At 42.3% G+C, this 19,631-nt stretch overlaps 1 protein-coding gene across 2 annotated transcripts in view; it reads left to right on the top strand.

The window, feature by feature from the left end:
• The first annotated feature begins 504 nt into the window (after positions 1-504).
• TSPAN33 (tetraspanin 33) overlaps positions 505-19,631 on the top strand; it is a 49,611-nt gene continuing 30,484 nt past the window's right edge. Inside the window, exon 1 of one of the 2 annotated variants that reach the window (XM_079785720.1) lies at positions 505-934. In XM_079785720.1, the coding sequence (XP_079641846.1) occupies positions 923-934 (12 nt within the window). In that variant the 5' untranslated portion in view covers positions 505-922. The remainder of the gene's footprint in view (positions 935-19,631) is intronic. The other variant, XM_079785719.1, reaches the window with a different exon arrangement.

The raw sequence follows: 19,631 nt of genomic DNA, 5'->3' as shown, positions 1-19,631 counted from the left end.
ATTGTATCAAGACCATCTGAGAGGCCAGATTTAAATCCTGCGTAAATTCACTTCTCTTCTGCTCTGTTTGCTTGCCTCCTACATTACATGCCTTAGACTGGTTTTCCTCTGTCCTGCAGCTCTGAAATTTAGCTCAGGATTTGGTTTCTCCTAGCTTTGACCTTGGACTCACCGTCTGGCTACCGCTCTTTAAATTGCTGATTCTGTGAAAGGCCTTCGGGTCACGTCAACTGCCTCTGCCAGTTACTCAGTAACTAACTCACAAACTCAGATTCCCAGTCAGGCGAGAAGGAAAAGCTTGCAGGCACTCTGCGTTTGCTCCGCTTGGCTAGGTTGGCATTGTAAAGAAAGTTTCTCCTTCCAGAGGTGAATTCCAGCTTCTACAGCCAGCAGAGCCAGCACGGCATCCTGCTGTGATGGCATTTTTTTATTTTTTTTTTATCCTCTAGGCCCCATGTGCTTTGGGCAAGGAAAATTATAGAACGATTTCTGTTTGCCTGTCCTACTGGGAAACTCTGAAATGGCTTGTGCCCCTCACGTAGCCAGAAAGACTTTGCACAGAATCCACTCTGCTGGGTTCCTCATGGGACCATTTGGAATAAAAAAAGACCCTGGCAGGCATTGGCCGATGGCCACTTTAGCTAAGGAAGGAGTTGAGCCTCCCTTTCATGGAATTTTGAAAGCTTCCTGCTCTGGATTTGACCTGTGTATAAATTTCCATGGAGGATTGAATATAATGATGCTGTCCACCAGCTTGGATGCCGAAAGAGGTGGCCTGATGGAAATGGTGGCCCTGAGGGTGTGACAGAAAGGTAGGCTGGCTCACTGCCTACACCTGCTCACCAGTCTGGCCAAGTCCGGAACTTGGCTGGGGCCTGTCCACAGCACAGAGGCCCCTAGAGACTACGATAGCTATGTGCACATGTCTGCAGAGGTAAGTGTCATTTATGTTGTGGGCGGGACTTACTGCATGCCCCTCTCCAATAACCTACCACTTCCCAATCCTATCAATACTCTCCCCTTTTTCTTCAATCCTCACCATTTATCTGCAGTAATTTATTTATGGCTTCTAGGTATTGAACCACCTTATCAACCAGTCCAGTGGGCCAAGATACCAACACACCCAGACTTCTGGTCTTGGTGAATATCAATACTAGACGTGCTCTAATGGGGATGAGAGATGCAAAAGGGGTTTGTCCCCCAAAAGACCCCATGACAACTGGCCATAGAACTTGTGAAGGCACTGACATTTTTATCACCCACTTGTCATGATGATACTGGCACTTCCTTGTTTCAAGATGCCAAGGTAGTGCCCTGAGACCTCAGGTGGCAGCCCCTTCTCAGCTACCTGGTGCTTATCAGCACTGCTCACAGGCCTCATGGTCAGGTGCATGACCACCCCTACCCTCCCAGTTCCATCCTACTTCCTGACCCCTGCTTTCATCTGACTCATCCCAGGCCACAGGCCAAACACAAGAGGAGTAAACAACTCCTCAGTGGACAGTGACTGTGTTGTTACCCTTATCCCTACTGCTGCTCATCTACACTAATAAAAGAGTAACATACTAATTGACCATACCTTTGCAACACCCACCAGCCAATCAGGAGCGAGTATGCAAATTAACCCACAAAGATGGCGGGTTAATTTGCATACACAGGTGCCAAGCAGCCAGGGGCCGTTCTGCACCACCCCAGCTGCTCTGGGCCTCTGGGCAGCGTGGGAAGGCAGAAAGGCGGCTCCAGCCAGAGTGAAGGTGGTGCCGGCAGCCAGGAGAAGGAAGGCCCATTCTTGCACGAATCTTCGTGCATCGGGCCTCTAGTATTTATATAAAAATGTAAGCACAAGGGACAGCACTGAGTAGGCTCTTTATAAACAGTATCTATTTTCATTATCATTATGCTATGTGATGATTCCTAAATACACAATTTTTTTAGTTCCAGGACCATCATTTTTTAAATTTCAGTCAAACATTCCTACTTGAATGTCTTGCCATGACTTCAAATTCAATCGGATTAATAACCTCCAAATCAGGTTTTCCCTCCCAGCTTCTCTATTTCTGTTACCATTCTCTAAGTCTTTGGGACTAAAACCCTGAGAGTCCTTCTTCCAAATCCTCACTAATGATCATCTCTCATATTTTATCAGTTACCTGATATTTCAGATTCTTTTCTAATGCTTTCCTAACCCAGCATTTCTCAACTATCGTTGTACATTAGAATTATTAGAGGAACAACCATAAAATATAGATGGGGTCATGCCTGGGGGTCATGTCTGAGTGTAGTTGTGCAGATTATTCAGTGCACAAGAGTGAGTGGGTGGTTGATCCAGTTCATCTTCAGCTTGCCAAGCCATTGGCCTTGGCATGGAGCTACATTTGGTGGGAGGAAGGGGGGCCTTTTGAACTCACACAAAGGCTCTGTCAGGACCAAGAAAGCCCTGGCCATTTCTCTGAAATTCTAATTCAGAGGGATTTATTATTTTAAAAAGTTCCAGTGAAATATGAAAACTTTACTCCTAAACAGCTGCATTTCCTTCTCTCTCTTTTTTGTGCTATTATTGTTACTTCTAGGCATGTTATAAACCCAACATTGCATTGTTATAATTATTACTTTTAAAGGAGCTTAGGGAAGGAGAGCAAGTATATATTTACAGAATTGCTATATTGACCTTCTGATCTACTCTTTCTGTTTCTCTTTATTTCTTCCTATGGATTTGAGTAACCACCTCATATCATTTCTTTTCTCCAACACAGCTTTGCTCCCACCTGCCTCCTTTGTGCCATTATTGTAAAAAATGTTACATTTTTACATGTGATAGGGCAACCAGTATAATTCTACATATATTATTTTATGCCATTGTTTTTTAAATATATTTTTTATTAATTTCAGAGAAGAAGGGAGAGGGAGAGAGATAGAAACATCAATGTGAGCCCAAAACCTGGGCATGTGCCCTGACTGGGAATTGAACTGTGACCTCCTGGTTCATAGGTCAAAGCTCAACCACTGAGCCACAATGGCCAGGCTATGCCAGTGTGTTTTTAAAAAAATGAGATATAACTCAATACCATAAAATTCACCCTTTGATGACTGGTGTTTGTTGGCCATTTGTATATCTTCTGTGGAGAAATTTATATTTAGATCCTTTGCCCATTTTTAAATTGGGTTATTTATCTTTTTATTGTTGTGTTGTAGAAGTTCCTTATTAATATTCTAGAAATAAGTCCTTTAGCAGATATATGATTTTCAAATATTTTCTCCCGTTCTGTGGATTGTCTTTTCACTTTCTTGATGGTGTCCTTTAAAGCACAAAAGTTTCTAATTTTAAAAAGTTTTAAATTTTGATGATTCCAATTTTCCTATTTCTTATCTTGTTGCTTGTGTATGGCTAATATGCTAAGTGTCCGACCATCCGACCAGTTGCTATGATGCTCACTGACCACCAGGGAGCAGATGCTCAACACAGGAGCTGCCATGACGTTCACTGGCCATTTACAGAGAAACAGCACCGTGGATCTGGCGCCCACAAAGCAACACTCGGCTTCCCCCAAGTGGGACACAGGCCCGTCACCACTCCGGAGCAACAGCCCACCAAATCGCAGTCGACGCTGCCAAGACCCCATGGTGCAAAATGCAGTCCACAGCCCAGGCCAGCCTGGAAACAGTTGCTGTGGGCGCCGTAATGACATCACGTAACAATGCCTAGCTTCCTCTCCCTAGTGACTAGCCTCCTTGAAGTTTCTTCAGCCCAGGAAAATGACTTGCTTTATAGCCAGATGCAAACATTTTACACTTTAACCATTTGATCCTCACTGAAGTCCTGGAGTAGGTAGATAGGAGACTCGGTGGAATCCTATTTTCTTTTCATTAGCTGGAAAACGAAGATTTAGAAAGTTTAGAAACTTGACCTGACTGAAAAGAAGTAAGAAATGGTGGAACTTGAAAATGACTTCAGGTTTTCTCACTGAGCAGAATACAGTCAAACACTGATGCAGTTAAATATTTTACCCTTTGTTCTCCCTGCATGGTCTACAATAATAATCTGCTTCATGTTGGTATTTACTGCTGTGTTGCTGACAATTACCTGAAAGAGAAGTTGGGGGGCTTCGCTGGAAAAAGTTTAGCTAAATCAGAAAGCAGGTCTAATTAAGCAAGTTTATTATATATATATTGACTCGCGCTAAGTTGACTCGCGCATGGGCAATACATATAAAGCTCTTGCTGGCACCAATAGCATGTGTATATTGTCATTGTCAATTGTGAAATTGGTTGACACTTCTATTATAGAGAAAGGTTGAATAGCGATATTAAAATATTTCTTCTAATTAATTTCCTTTCAATGTGCACGAATCCGTACACAGGGACACTAGTCTATATATACTAGTATAAAAGGCTAAGTGACTGACCATTCATTCATCCATCCAACCGTCTGACCAACCGACCGGCCAGTACATATGACGCACACTGGCAATTTAAAAATAAACATTGAATCGCATATGTGCGATACATATAAAGCTCTTGCTGGTGCCAATTGCACATGTGTTTTAATCATATAATTATATATTACATATACTATTTTGACATGTAATTTTTTGCAGTGACGTAATTACCGCATGAATCTTTCTTCTAATTAATTTCCTTTCAATGTGCACAAATCCGTGCACTGGGCCACTAGTATTTAATAAATCATTGCCTAATCCAATGTCATGAAATTTACCCCTATGTTTTCTTAAGAGTTTTACAATTTTAGCTTTTATATTTATGTCTTTGATCTGTTTTGAATTAATTTTTGTATGTGATGTGAGGCTGAGGTCCAACTTCATTCCTTTGCCTGTGGATATACATTGCTTCAGCACCATTTGTTGAAAAGACCATTCTTTCCCCAATGAATGGTCTTGGCACTTGCATTTATTTCCTAGGGCTGCTGTAACAAATCACCACAAACTGAGGGACTTAAAATGACAAAAAAATATATTTTTTCTCTCATGGTTCAAAATTAAGGTATCAGCAGGGTTGGTTTCTCATGGAGGCTGTGAGGGAGAAATGTCCCATGGCTCTCTCCTAGATTTCAAAACCTGAGAGTAGTCTGTGGCTGGATGCCCTGATCCCACTGTCTCTTGTCTCTGCCTCCGTAGTGGTGTCCTTAGTCATTCTTCCTCTATTTCATCCCATCTCTGTCCCTTTCATCCCAGGCTGGCAGTGTTTTTGCTGGTGTAAAATTCACAAAAACCTTGTCAGTCTTCTGTGATGTTGAGGAGATCCATGCCCCATTAGACACCACTGTTCTCCACAGAGTCTTCCTGCAAAACCTATCTCTGCTCCTGGCTTCTGCTGAGATGGTGGATTGGATCCATAAATCCGATGCCTAATCTCTATAGCAAATGGTTGTCCAAGCTCCACTGGCATTCTCTCCAGAGCATGTTTTCTCATCCTTTGCAATATGGATAGGCTGAGAGTTTTCCAAATCATTGAGCTCTGGTTCCTTTTTTGCTTAACAGTTCCTTTTTTCAACCTGTCTCTTTGTTGCATTTTACTATAAGCAACAAGGAGAAAGCAGGCCATGTCTTGGATGTGTAGACTGGCATCAAAAAGTACAATACCCAAAATAAAATATTCACTAGAGTGCTTTTCATAAAACTTGAGAGTTTCAGCCATTATTTCTTTGAATACTTTTCTGTCTTTTTCTCTCTCTTCTCTTTCTGGTATTGTCATTACACATATGTTGATGCACTTAATGGCTCCCACATATCTCCGAGGCTCTGTTCATTTTTATTCATTCTTATTTCTCTTTGTTCCTGTGATTGCATCATTTCTATTGAACTATCTTCAAGTTCACTGATTCTTACCTCTGACAGATCAAATCTACTGTTGAACCCCTCTAGTGAATATTTTATTTTGGGTATTGTACTTTTTGATGCCAGAATTTTCATTTGATTCTTATAGTTTCTATCTCTTCACTGATATTCACTGTTTGATGAGACATCATAAATCTTTTGTTAGGCATGGCTTCCTTTAGTTCTTTGAACATATTTATAATAAATGCTTTGGGGTCTTTGTCTGCTAAGTGCACCTTCTGGGCACTTTCAAGTAGTTTCTTTTGCCTCCTATTTTTCCTGAGTATGGGTCACACTTTCCTGTTTCTTTGCATGTCTCGCAATTTTTTATTGAAAAGTAGACATTTTAGATAATAGATTGTAGCAACTGTGGATGCTGATTTCCACCCAAGGGGTTGGGCTATTGTTATTTGCTTTGTTTGTTTATTTGTTTAATGACTTGGCTGAACTAATTTTTACCAAGTCTATGTCCCCTGTAGTGTGTGGCCTCTAATGTCCCTGCTCAAATATTTTCCCTTGATTTTTATCTTTGGATACCTAGGTGTCACCCTGAGTTTATATAAGCTTCTTATTGGTCAAAGGTTGTATTTAAGGCCCCTGAGCCAGTTATATTTTTACTCTTTTTAAAAAATATTTTATTAATTTCAGAGAGGAAGGAAGAGGGAGAGAGAGGCAGAAACATCAATGATGAGAGAATCATAGATCAGCTGCCTCCTGCATGCCCCCTATTGGGGATCAAATCTACAACCCCGGCATCTGCCCTCACCGGGAATTAAATTATGACTTCCTGGTTTATAGGTCAATGCTCAACCACTGAGCACATCAGCTGGGCTATAATTTCACTTTTTATTGTTGGATATGTGTTTGGCTTGGAGGCTGCTGTCACAGTTCGAGGGGTTTGCTTTTTTTGCTCCACGTTTGTCCAGGACCTAGTAGCTTGGATGATCCTTCTCTGTCCACAGTCATTCCCAACTACCACAGATGAGTGCAATTTTACTTTTAAGCTTGATTTCCTAGAAATTGCTCCTGGTCAGAGTAGTTTATTGGTCACACCCAGTGTTTGGTCAGAGGTTGTTTTAAGCCCTTTGTGCCATGAGGGGCCCTGTGTTAACTGGCCTATGTGTGGCTTGGGGAGTGTTTTCAAGTCTGCCCCATGCCCTGCTCTGATTGCCCCTGAGTGGGTGCAGCCAGGCACGTGTGCACAGCCTTCTATTCCCTAGACTTGAATAGGCTTCTAGGAGGGCTCTTCTTGGCTTTCTCTTTCCCTGGTTCTCTATTAAATTTCTAGCTGCTCTGTGATTTTGCTTGTGTCATGGAGCTACCAGCCTCCTCTTAATTGCTTTACATTAAGATCTCTGTTGTTGCCCTAGCTCAGTGGTCGGCAAACTGCGGCTCAAGAGCCGCGGTTTGCCTCTCCGTTGACTAAGGAGTTTGCCGACCACTGCCCTAGCTGATTTGGCTCAGTGGATAGAGCATCAGCCTGAAGACTGAAGGGTCCTGGGCTCGATTCAGGTCAAGGGCACATAGCTCGGTTGCAGGCTCCTTCCCGGACTGGGCTCATGCAGGAGGCAACCAATCGATGTGTTTCTCTCACGTCGCTATTTCTCTCTGTCTTTCCCTCTTGCTTCCACTCTCTCTAAAAATCAATGGGAAAATATCCTCGGGTGAGGATTAAACAGACAAACAAAACAAAAAAACAAAGATCTCTGTTGTTTTCTACAACATCTTTAGGGAGAGTTCTCCAGGCTCTGTTGCAATAAAGTCAGTGTCTCAAGTAGAGCTCTAAACCCACTGTCATTACGGGTTGCCTTTCCTCCTGGGAAGAACCCCTGTGCCACTCCATCAGAGTTGGGGGTGGGGCCCTGCTCTTCTCAGAGTGACATCTTGCTCTCTGAGTGGATGGGAGTGTGAGATGGAAGCTACCGATCTCTGCTTGCTCCTCCTGGTATAGAATCTCCACTCTATAAACTAGCTTGAGGGGGTGATGATGGGCTGTGGTATTCTCAGCCTGCCATGCCTATAGCAGAGTTTCCGCAACAGGGGCCTAGCGGGGTGAGAAGCCTGGAGAGTCTGCCTACTCCAGAGTGAAACTGTAACTAAGAGCCAGGGGGAATCTTCTTGTTGAGAATAGAGCTTTCAGAGAGAGTTTCTATAACAAGGTTCAGGGAATAATGGGCCATTACTCTGTTGTTCTTCCCAAGATGTAGGTTTCCTTATATAATATTCCTCCTTTTGACTCTATGCCCTTATAACAATTTCCAGGGATTTCAAATGATTGTGTTGTATTTTGTTTTATAATTTTTACCAGCTCAGCTGTTGTTTTGCTGGGGAGAGGGTTCACCCAACTCCTTAGGCTGCCATTCTGGAAGCCCCACCCTCTATGTACTGTTTTTAGAGCAGTGTCCATCAGGGCAAGTGCTCAACAAATAATAAGTGTGTTATACTTTTGTTTCTCCCATTATCCTTCAAGATTCAGTGGTTTCCACCTTCTCAATGAAGCCTTCCGTAGGGTACACAGGCCGTGACAGCCCGCCTGCCTCTTAAGCCAGTAGCATTTATTATGTGCTGCTTTGCCCAGTTACTTAACTTCTGTGCATGATGCTGCCTCATTGGCTGGGCCTTGAAATGCTCTTCTGCTTTTTAATATTCCCAACACAGATGATGCTCAGTAAATATTTGTTAAATTATATGAAACACAGAGCAGAATTAATAATAGAGAAATGGCCCTAGCCAGTTTTGCTCAGTGGGTAGAGCATCAGCCTGAGGATGAAGGGTCCCTGGTTCAATTCCTGTCAAGGGCATATGCGAGCTTGATCCCCAGTAGGGGGTGTGCAGGAGGCAGCCGATCAATGATTCTCTCTCATCATTGATGTTTCTCTCTCCCTCTTCCTTCCTCTCTGAAATCAATAAAAATATATTTTAAAAATAATAATAGAGAAATAGTTTGTACCTGACAACTATGCAAATAATCCTATTGATACATCCACTTAATAGGCTATTTTTAAAAATAACAGTTTTTATCATAATTCACATATCATACATTTCACCCAGTTAAAGTATCCAAATCAATGGTTGTTAGTTTATTCAGAGAGTTTTACAACCATCACCACAATTTTAGAATGTTTTCATCACCTCCATCAGCTGTCATTCCTCATTTCCCCTCAAGCTCCCATCCACTTTTTATCTCCCTGCATTTACCTGTTCTAGAGATTTCATACAAGTGAAATCATACAATATAAAACCATTTATGGCCCGGCCGGCATGGCTCAGTTGTTGAGCATCAACCTATGAACTAGGAGGTCACGGTTTGATTCCCCGTCAGAGCACATGCCTGGATTGTGGCTTGAACCCTAGTGTGGGGTGTGCAGGAGGCAGCCGATCAACGATCCTCTCTCATCACTAATGTTTCTATCTCTCTCTCCCTTCCTCTCTGAAATCAATAAAATATAGATAAAAAATATATAAGAACCTTTATGACTGGCTTCTTTCACTTAGCACAATGTATTCAAGGTTCATCCAAGTTGTAGCATATATCAGGACTTCATTTCCTTTTTTAAAAATATTTTTATTTTTTTTATAGAGACATACCTATGGCCTGGCTCTTCTCTCTCTCTCTCTCTCTCTCTCTCTCTCTCTCTATATATATATATATATATATATATATATATATATATATATATATCTTATTTTATTTTTTTCCCCAGAGAAGAAGAAAGAGGGTGAGAGATAGAAACATTAGTAATGAGAGAGAATCATTGACTGGTTGCCTCTTACACACTTCACACTGGGGATTGAGCACTAGACTCGGGCATATGCTCTGACCGGGAATCGAACCATGACCTCCTAGTTCATTGGTCAATGTTCAACCACTGAGCCATGCCACTGGGCAGGACTTTATTTCTTTTTATTGCTGAATAATATTTCACTGTATGGAACTAATACATTTTGTTTATCCATTCATCAGTTGATGGACATTTGAGTTATTTATACTTTTTGGCTATTATGGATAATGCTGCTATGAACATTTATGCACAGGTACTTGTATGAACATGTTTTCATTTCTCTTGGGGGTATACCTAGGAGTGAAATTGTTGGGACATATGGTAACTCTAGGTTCAACCTTTGAGAAACTGCCCGACTGTTTTCCAAAGCCACTGCATTATGTTATATCCCATCAGCAGCATGTGAGAGTACCAATTTCTCTACATTCTCAGCAACACTTGTTACTATTTGTCTTTTTAATACAGTCGTCCTAGTGAGTGTGAAATGGTATCTCATTGTGGTTTTGATTTGCATTTCCCTGAGAGCCAGTGATGCTGAGCAACTTTTCATATGATTATTGGCCATTTGTATGCTTCCTTTGGAGAAATGTCTATTCAAATCCTTTGCCCATTTTTAAATTGAATTATTTGTCTTTTTACTACTTTATTGTAAGAGTACTTTATATATTCTAGATACTAGTACAAGTCCCTTATCACATATATGATTTACAAAAAATAAAATAAAATTCTGTCCCATTCTATGGATTATCCTTTCACTTTCTTTCTTTCTTTTTTTTATTGAGGTATCATATGTGTACATATCTTACCATTGCCACCCCACCCCACACCCATACATGCCCTCACCCCCCAGAGTTTTGCGTCCATTGGTTATGCTTATATGCATGCATACAAGTCCTTTGTTTGATTTCTTATCTCCCCCACCTCTCCCTAACCTTCCCCCTGTAATTTGATAGTCTGTTTGATGCTTTACTGTCTCTGTATCTATCTTTTTGTTCATCATTTTATAATGTTCTTTATTATCCATAAATGAGTGAGGTCATGTGGTATTTTTCTTTCATTGACTGGCTTATTTCACTTAGCATAATGTTCTCCAATTCCACCCAGGTTGCTGCAAATGATGATAATTCCTTCCTTTTTATGGCAGCATAGTATTCCATTGTCCTTTCACTTTCTTGACGCTGTCACTGGAAGCATCCAATTTTGATAATGTCCAATTTATCTATCTTTTTCTTTTTGTTGCTTGTTGCTATTATTTATGTTTTAAAAATATAGACAAGAAGGTTGTACAGAGAAATAAAAATGCTTGTGGTGAATGTGCTAATTTGTTGACACATGACATCTATCCAATTTAAATAAATTTTGGCATAAAGGGAATTTAGTGATCAAGAACTCTGAGAAAGATTGAACAATTAAACCATAGGAAGGCCAAGGTCATGAATCAACTTCAGAAAGACCTAGTTCCAGAATCTCTAATAGTAACAGGGCTTTCCAACCTTCTGTCATTTATTTTAGTTATGTGGCCAGAAATACCATACTTAGTAGCTCCTAAGTTTTACATGTCACAAGGAGGGGCTGCTCACATGGTCCATGTGTCCACAATCCCAATGGAAGCAAATCTACTTCTTGCCCTTAGCTCTTCACGACACGTGCCAATCCCCCTCTCCAGCCACACATCCTATATGAAAAGCTATTTTCTGGAAAGTTATGTAAGACTTAACAGTGGTCACTGGGAATAAGGGTAGAGGAGAGAGACTATTACCTTTCATCGTGTACATGAATTACTTTTAAAAAAATCAATGGCAGGAGGGTGGGGATCAGTGGCAGGAGGGTGGGGAAGAAATAAACCTTGGCAGCTATCAGTACTTAAGCATAAATGAGTGTAGGAACAAAGGAAATTTCCCTAAGAGGATAAGGGTGTGGGGCTTTGTTGTTGTTAATGGTGGTGGTGGTGGTTGTTGTTTTGGTGTGTGTGTGTGTGTGTGTGTGTGTGTGTGTGCGCGCGCACGCGCGCGCGCCTGTTTGTGTTTGATAGGGAGGGGACAGATTGAAGGAAAGCTCAGAGGGAAAGCAGAACTGAGTAAAATAGGAGACAGTCTGACATATCATAGTCCTTGCTCTCAAGGGATACATAATTCAGGCTGTGAGACAAGATAAACCACTGTCATCCTAGTTTCTCAAAGTAGTCATTGCACATGGAAGGAAGAGCCAGGATACATTGCAGAATACAGTCATACAGACGGAGCTTAGGGGGTGAGGGGTGCTTCGTGGAGGAAAGGGTTGTAAAGTAGAGGTTGAACTCAGCAAGAAAAATTCTTGGGCGGGTCTCTGTTAAGTAATGCCTACTACCCAGGCCTGCCAAGCCCGACACAGGCCACGTCTCCAAGAAAATGCCAGGTTCCACTTCCTCTTTTCCAAGAACGAATCTGACATTTGTGGTCTCCCAGGCCACAGGGTTTCCTGATCTATTAAGAGGCCAGCACTTTATGAGTGGTCAGGCATTCACCCTTCATTTAACCAACGAACCACCACCCACCAACCACCTCTTAGAAGTGGTCCTGAGGGAGGGCCTTGGAGTCTCTGGGGACCAGGCTTGTTCAGCTCTATGTCCCCCTATGCTATGGCTCCTGGCTAGGGGAGGATAGGGGCTCCTCTGCACACCCCAAAATAGAAGCGGGGCTTATGAAAAATGTGCCAGCTTGCTAATAAATTAGTCCCTTCTGGCTCTACAATTTCCCAAGCCGTAAACCCTCAGAGCTTTAAAGGACTTCAGGAGTCGCCAAGGCCAACCTCCCAGGGGAGCCTCCCGCCACCATTTTACAAAGGAAGAAACTGAAACACAGAGAGAGTAAGGGGCTTGTCCAAGTCACACCGCTACTTAGTTGCAGATTTGGAACTAGATTTGGTTCCACCTCCCATTCAATGGTCTTTCCTCCAGAATATAGCCCCTGTCCCCTTATTACTGGCATAAGAGAAGGATTATATTTGCGGCTCAAGGAAAGCTATGCTCTTGGGTTGAATTTTGATTTTTTTTCCTCTCAAGGTTCATTGAGAGCCACATAAAAATTTCTCCTCTGGATTTGAGTTTTTTTAAAAAAATGAATCTGAAGGGAAAAAATAGCAAATCTGGTTTCCTAATGAGATAATGAATGCACAAGTACTTTGAAAGAGGTGCAGCACTCCAGTGCTTTTCAAATAGAAGGTATTATTATGCTCTTGACAGAAATGCATAGGCCTTACTGCTGTGGGGGTGGGGGCCTGGTAGACACGGTGAATCACAGACTGTGGGAAGGAGGGTTTTCTCCAGAAAGCTGACTCATTTCTGGGTTGTTCCCTGCTTAGAGAGCCAAGCTTCTTGGGGTTATTTCCCACCTCAGTAAAGAACTGGTGGTGGGTTCTTTCTGGAGTCTAACACTGCAGGGGAAGCTGCCCACAGGATAGGGGTGGGTCATCTGCCTCAGGACTGCCCAGGCTAATTGTGGTTACTGCAGTTAACTGTAGTCAGCTGTTAGCATACCCTCCTTTGGGGATCCACCTTTTAAAGAGCCCCACTGTGCTTCTCTCTGCTGGAGCTGCTGAAAGGAGGTCATCAGGCAATGATCAGAGGCAAGGAAGTCGAAGGCTAGGCTGTAAAGCAGGCCGTCCTAGATCTGGCTACATCATGGTGGTTTGGCATGTGGGATGACTTCCTAAGAAAAGGTGAACATTGTGAATGATCACAGCTGTTGGGAAAATGTCCCCGCTTATTTATTTACCTATGTAAGAACATACCTTTCAGAAATATGGCTCACTCCTGGGGTGCGGGGGAGGGTAAGATGGGGGGGCAGTTGGTCACCGAGAGCAACTTGCTTCTTAAGATGGCATCAGTCACATCAAGCACCAGAAACCATTTTGCCTAACAGCAGCACACACCTGGTAGTGTGGTGTGCCAGTCAGTGTCTTGGCCTGTTTAGCTGTTATAACAAAACGCCACAGGCTGGGTAGCCTAGAAACAAAGAACTTTATTTCTCATAGGGGAAGCCAAGATCAAGGTGCCCAGCAGATTCCGTGTCTGTCTGAGCTCTCTTCTCCTTGGATCTCTGGCTGGCTTGAATGGAGGGCATGCAGAATGTTTTCATAAATGTGTAATGTGTACCGTACAACGTGTAGAGGTTGGGCTGGGTGTCCCTCCTAGGAATATTTGCATTTAATAAGCTATTCCACTCCTTAATCTACAATGATTGCAATTAGAGAGTAATGGGAATTTCAGGCAAGCTGGTAAGGGTGAGAAGTAGGAGAAGCGGAGCCTTATGGAGCCCTCAAATAGCACTAAGATGGACAGTGCTCTACTCCTTCATGGGTGTAAGACTGCTCCTGATGGGAATGCTCCCGCCTCCTTGTTTGCAGCCCCTAGCTCCAGTCCCAACTCCACAGAATTCAGGGCTCCAGATTCCAATCCTTATTTGTTTCCTACTCACATAACCTGTGTGTCTTTCGGAACCCTCCGCAAGCAGCTCCAAACGCATTTCTCCTCCTCAATATAATCTGCTCTGGTTTTCAAGGTCCTGTTATGTCTTTGGCTCTCCTCCCTCCAAAAGGCACACACAGTCTCATCTCTTCACCTCTGCCCCTGCTGCCCCACTGAGATCTACATGTTCTATCTCCTCCACCTGCTGGGATCTAGAAGGATGACATTGTCAAGCTGAATACAACTAAAATTTTTCACTGAATTCTAAAGGATCTCAGTGCTTTTGACTTCTCGAGTAAACACAAAAGAACCTGAAGCTTCTCTGGTGCTGGTTTGTAGTCTTTTTGCTTAAAAAAAAAAAATCCCCAAGTCTCCCAGGGCCTTTTACCAAGTCACATGTTCACCAGGACCTTCTTTTTACCATTCCTACAACATCGTAGGTTTTTTTTAGATTCCCCTATAACATGTTTGTAACCTGTAGACCTCACCTCTCACTAATTTTATCTCCATTCACGGTGTGCCCTCCGTTTCTTTGAATTTTTCCTCACTGGCTGTATCACCCTAGCAACACAAAATCTATTTCTCTGTGTGTCCTGCTCTTCTTTAGTGAGGGATAGTTCTAGCACTGAGACTATAATCTTTTTTTTTTTTTTTAGACTATAATCTTAAATGGCTACTAGGGCCAGGGAAGTAATACAATGTTTGAATAATGGCTGACTATATAATTAGGAGTGGTGGAGATTGTGGCTAACTGGAGAGGGTAAGTCAAAACTAAAGGCTTTCAAATTCCAAATTTGTGGGACAAAGAAAATTCGCCCATTGTCCAAAGAGGCTAGTGTATAAACCACTGTTTAGGCTTGTGTTGAAGTATTTCTGTTTTGCAGGACTTTTTCCTGGGCAGAGCATTACCTTCTCACCGGGTGGAGTTAGAAGATGTTATTTACAAATCTTGCAGAAAATGGCAGTAATTAGAAAGGGAGACTGAAGAGAGTGTTTATGCAAATATTAGAATATCATTTCTTTACCATTTTTTCATTTAGCAATGTATTTTTTAAAAATATATTTTTATTGATTTCAGAGAGAAAGGGAGAGGGGGAGAGAGAGAGAGAGAGAGAGAGAGAGAGAGAGAGAGAGAGAGAGAGAGAGAAACATCAATGATGAGAGAGAATCATTGACCAGCTGCCTATGCCCATACTCTTACCACATTGCCCCCTCCTTCTCTACCTGCATATGGCTTCATGGGAAGTTTCCTATGAGCAGTTGGCTGAGGAATAAAACAATTTAGGGTTAGTTTGAAAATGGTCCTGTATGATAGGCTAACTCTACTAAAAAATGGATGGCTGCACTATAGCCCACTCCAAGGTGGTCCGGAGGATAGTGTGAAGGAACTTCCTCCTGGAGAGTAGAGCTCAAGCAGTGTACCTGGTTGTTCATTGCGCCTGAAAAGAGAGATGGTCAGAGGTACATGGATAGAGGCTAATGATTTGGCTGGATGGTCAGGGACATGAAAGTAACCTGATTGGAAAACTGGTGATAAGTAGGTCAGGGGAAATGTTATGTGGTTAGAGGCATATGAATGGTCACAGAGAGTGAAAAGATATTGTGTTCCACATGAATGCATACAAAGAGCAACCTCAGTAGAAGCAGATGTTGATAATCAAGTGGACAAGACGACCTGTCCTATAGTGATTAGTCAGCTTCTTTTCGAGCCATCCCTGTTCTTGCCCAATGAACTTATGAACAAAGTGGCCATAGCCAGTGGATCACTAGGCAAAGAAAGTGGTTACTGTACTAGCTGTGGTGACTGATCCTAACTAATAAGGAGAAATTGAGAAGCTACCAATACAATGGAGGTAAGGAAGAGTATGCCTGGTGGAATCCTGGGAGCACCTCTCAGACACATAGAATTACACATTACTGTGTGATTGAAGTCAGTGAAAAGCTACCATAACCCATTTAGGCAGAACTGTTAAAGAGCCAGACCCTTCAAGGAACATAGGTTTGGGTTTCCCCACCAGATCACAACTAGCTGAGGTGCTTGCTGAGAGCAAAGGAATGCAGTAGTGGAAAAGGGCACCTATAAATGCCATTGCAACCATGTGACCAGTTGCAGAAACAAAGTACAATAGTTATGAGTATTTTCCTTATGTTGATATGGATATCCTATCTAATAAAAGGGTAATATGCAAATTAACCATCACTCCATCACAAAGATGGCGGTGCCCATAGCCACAAGATGGCAGCGCCCAGTCCTCTCAGCCCTGCCGGGAGTCCCCCAGTCCCAGGGGTGGGGGGGTGCAGCCACTGAGAGCAGGCAGCGAGAGCGGCCTGGCAGAATGCTTGCTTCATCGCCGCGGCAACAAGGCAAGCATTCCTTGCCCGGCTGCAGATGGGTCTCTGGGCCATGGAGAGCCTCTGGGCTGCGGAGAGCCTCTGAGCAGCGGGCACAGAGCAGCCAGGCCCCACAGAGAGCTACTGGCGCAGGGATTCGTGCACAGGGCTACTAGTATATATATATTTAACCAATTTATTTTATCTTCCCCTCTCCCATTCTCCTACTATTTAATAAAATGTGTGAATAGCAGTTAGCCTTATATCTCAGTATTTAAGGTACAGAATATGAAAGGAGAAGTGCCAACCTTGCATTTAGATGCTTATTACACATGCCATCTGGTCAATCAAAAGAGGTGTATATGGATGCCATGTACACGAGGGGTGGACTGTGGTAATGAGTAGCATTTGCCAACTTCTCATTTAAATGTATCAATTTATATGTATTCTTACCATGAGTAATAGTCAGAGGTCAATGTTATCATAATTCAATCTATTCTGCTATAAAAGAATAGTTCACCTCATTCATTCAACATTTCTGGAATGCCTAATACCAGTTTGTGTCAGCACAGCAGAGATGCAGGAATGAGCAAGACAGCCCTCATGTCTTACAAACCAAACAGTTTACTCCCTTCTCACCTGGTTGAGAAAAGCTATGAAATGACCTCTTCAAGAACAACATCCTTCAATGAGAAAAAAGGAATTGGGAATTGGAGAATTTCAGAACCGTAATAACAGTGTTCCTGCAGAAATTTCAATAATAAACGTTTTTATAGCTATAAGTGTATAGCTATAAAGTGTGACTACACTGAGAAAATCCATGGTTTTATCACATTCATGGTTGCCTCTCTTTTCCTATCATCATCAGCATGACCATTAGCACAGGCTTCAAACATAGTCTCATCACCTTTTCACCCATCGTTATGTTAAAAGAGATCAGAGCTATTAAAGCATAGCAGCTCTGTGTTGAAAATAAAGCTATTTTTTTTTACTCACAGAGTTAGTTCCTGAAAGAGATCAAGTAATAAATAACCGATAGCAGTAAATGGTCAGGATGTATCTGGGTGGGGTGGTGGGTGGGTGGGCAGGATCACATCTTACAAAATGGCCACAATACCTCAGATGAGACCCAGCGCTGAAGGCTAATAACAGAGGACAGGGTAGACAAAGGTTCCATTAGAGTTACCTACATGCCTGATTCCCCAGCTAAACCGTGAGCTCCTCAAGGGCACTAATTGTGGCTTCTTTATCACATGCTTTTGTCAGGAAACAAAATTCGAATGAATTTGTCACCAGTTCTGTTGACCTTAACTCACACATTAGGCTCAACAAAACTATCTGAATTAAAAAAAAAAAAAACCTATCTGAATTAAAGCATACAGATATAGTCCTGGCCAGCATACTCAGTGGTTAGAGTGTCAGCCAGAGCACTCAAGGATCAAAGGGTCACAGGTTTGATTCCTGGTCAAGGGCACTTACCTGGGTTGCAAGTTCAATCCCAGCCCCAGTCTGGATGTATTCGGGAGGCAACCAATCAATGTGTCTCTCTCACATTGATGTTTCACTCTCTCTCCCCCTCCTCTCTCTCTTTTTATCTCCCCCTCCTCCCTCCCTTCTACTCTCTCTAAAAGGCAATGGAAAAAATACCCTCGGGTGAGGATTAACAAAACAAAACAACACATACAGATATGTTCTGATAGACTCTAACATAAAACTTTGTGACAGACATTGTTCTAGTTCTCTACCCATATCCATTCTCCCCTTCTTTTTTTTATATTTTCTCACCCAAGGATATGTTTATTGTTTGTTGTTGTTGTTGTTTTTTTAGAGAGAGAGAGAAACATCAATGTAAGAGAAACATCGATTGATTGACTTCTGTACATGACCCAACGGGGGTCAAACCCGAAACCTACTAGTAAGTATGTGCCCTGAAAGAGAATCACACCCACAACCTTTTTGGTGAACAGGAGGACGCTCCAACCAACTGAGCCACCTGGCCAGGGCTGCCCTTCTTTTTTAATATCGAGAGCTTGGGTCCCCCTGCACCCCCCTCTTCAAAGAAATAGTACATTTAGTTAGTAACACTACTTTCTCAGACCCTTTGTAGCTAAGGTAGCAATGTGATCAAATTCTGGCCAACAGATATTAGCGTAAGTTGCTGGTAAAGCATCTGTGAACACTTTGTAAAAGCAACAAATGTGTTTGGCCTGTACCTTTTGCTTTCCTCTTTCCCCACCTGGAGTGTGGGTGCATCAGAAAATTAAGGTTGCACCCTAAGGCAGTCTACCCCAGCCCTGGGCAGTTTACCCCAGACTTTTTCTTGCCTGAAATAAAAACAAACAAACTTACTTGTTTAAAACTGTTGGTTGAGCTTTATGTTACTTGCAGCTGAAGACAGTTCTAACAAATTGACAAAAAAAACCTATTTTAAATTATAGCTCATTTTTTAAATTGTACCAGTTATATTCTTACCTAAGGAAAGGTGCTGGGCCCTTTAGAAAGGTTTCTCAAAGTGTGGCCCATACATAATCTGCATCAGAATCACACAGGCTGCCTGTTTATGAAGATAAATGTCCCAGGTGCTTATTTGCCCAACCTGACCTCCCAACCAAGCATCAGAATGGATGGGTCACGGCCTGGGAATCTGCCTTTTTTATTTTTAAATATATTTTATTGATTTTTACAGAGAGGAAGAGAGAGGGAGAGTTGGAAACATGGATGAGAGAGAAACATCGATCAGCTGCCTCTTGCACACCCCCTACTGGGGATGTGCCCGCAACCAAGGTACATGCCCTTGACCGAATCAAACCTGGGACCCTTGAGTCTGCAGGCCGACGCTCTATCCACTGAGCCAAACCGGTTTCGGTGGAATCTGCCTTTTAACAAATTCCCCAGATGATCCCTGTGCTCAGGAAATCCCGAGAACCACCGCCAAATAATCCACACAAGCTTGAGTCATTTGCTGGGCAGCAAGGTAAATATTGCTAATTTTTTGTTTTGTTTTCAGTTCTGCCCCAAATCCCCACACTTACCAACCTTAACTTGAATATAATTAAGGAGGGTCCAACCTCCTTCTGGAAGAGGGATAATCTGGCAAGCTTCAGTAAGAGCACACAATTTCCTATGTGGTTTTTTAGCAAATGTTCCGATTTATTAAGTTTATTTTAACTAAATTTGTTAACACTGCCAATCATATTCCCATTTTATATGGTATGCAGTTGTACTCAATATCATATTTCAATT

Source organism: Cnephaeus nilssonii (genome assembly GCF_951640355.1).
Source record: "Cnephaeus nilssonii genome assembly, chromosome: 12".
Lineage (NCBI taxonomy): Eukaryota > Metazoa > Chordata > Mammalia > Chiroptera > Vespertilionidae > Cnephaeus > Cnephaeus nilssonii.
The sequence above is the reverse complement of the archived record's forward strand: the minus strand, read 5'-3'. Positions and strand labels throughout refer to the sequence as shown.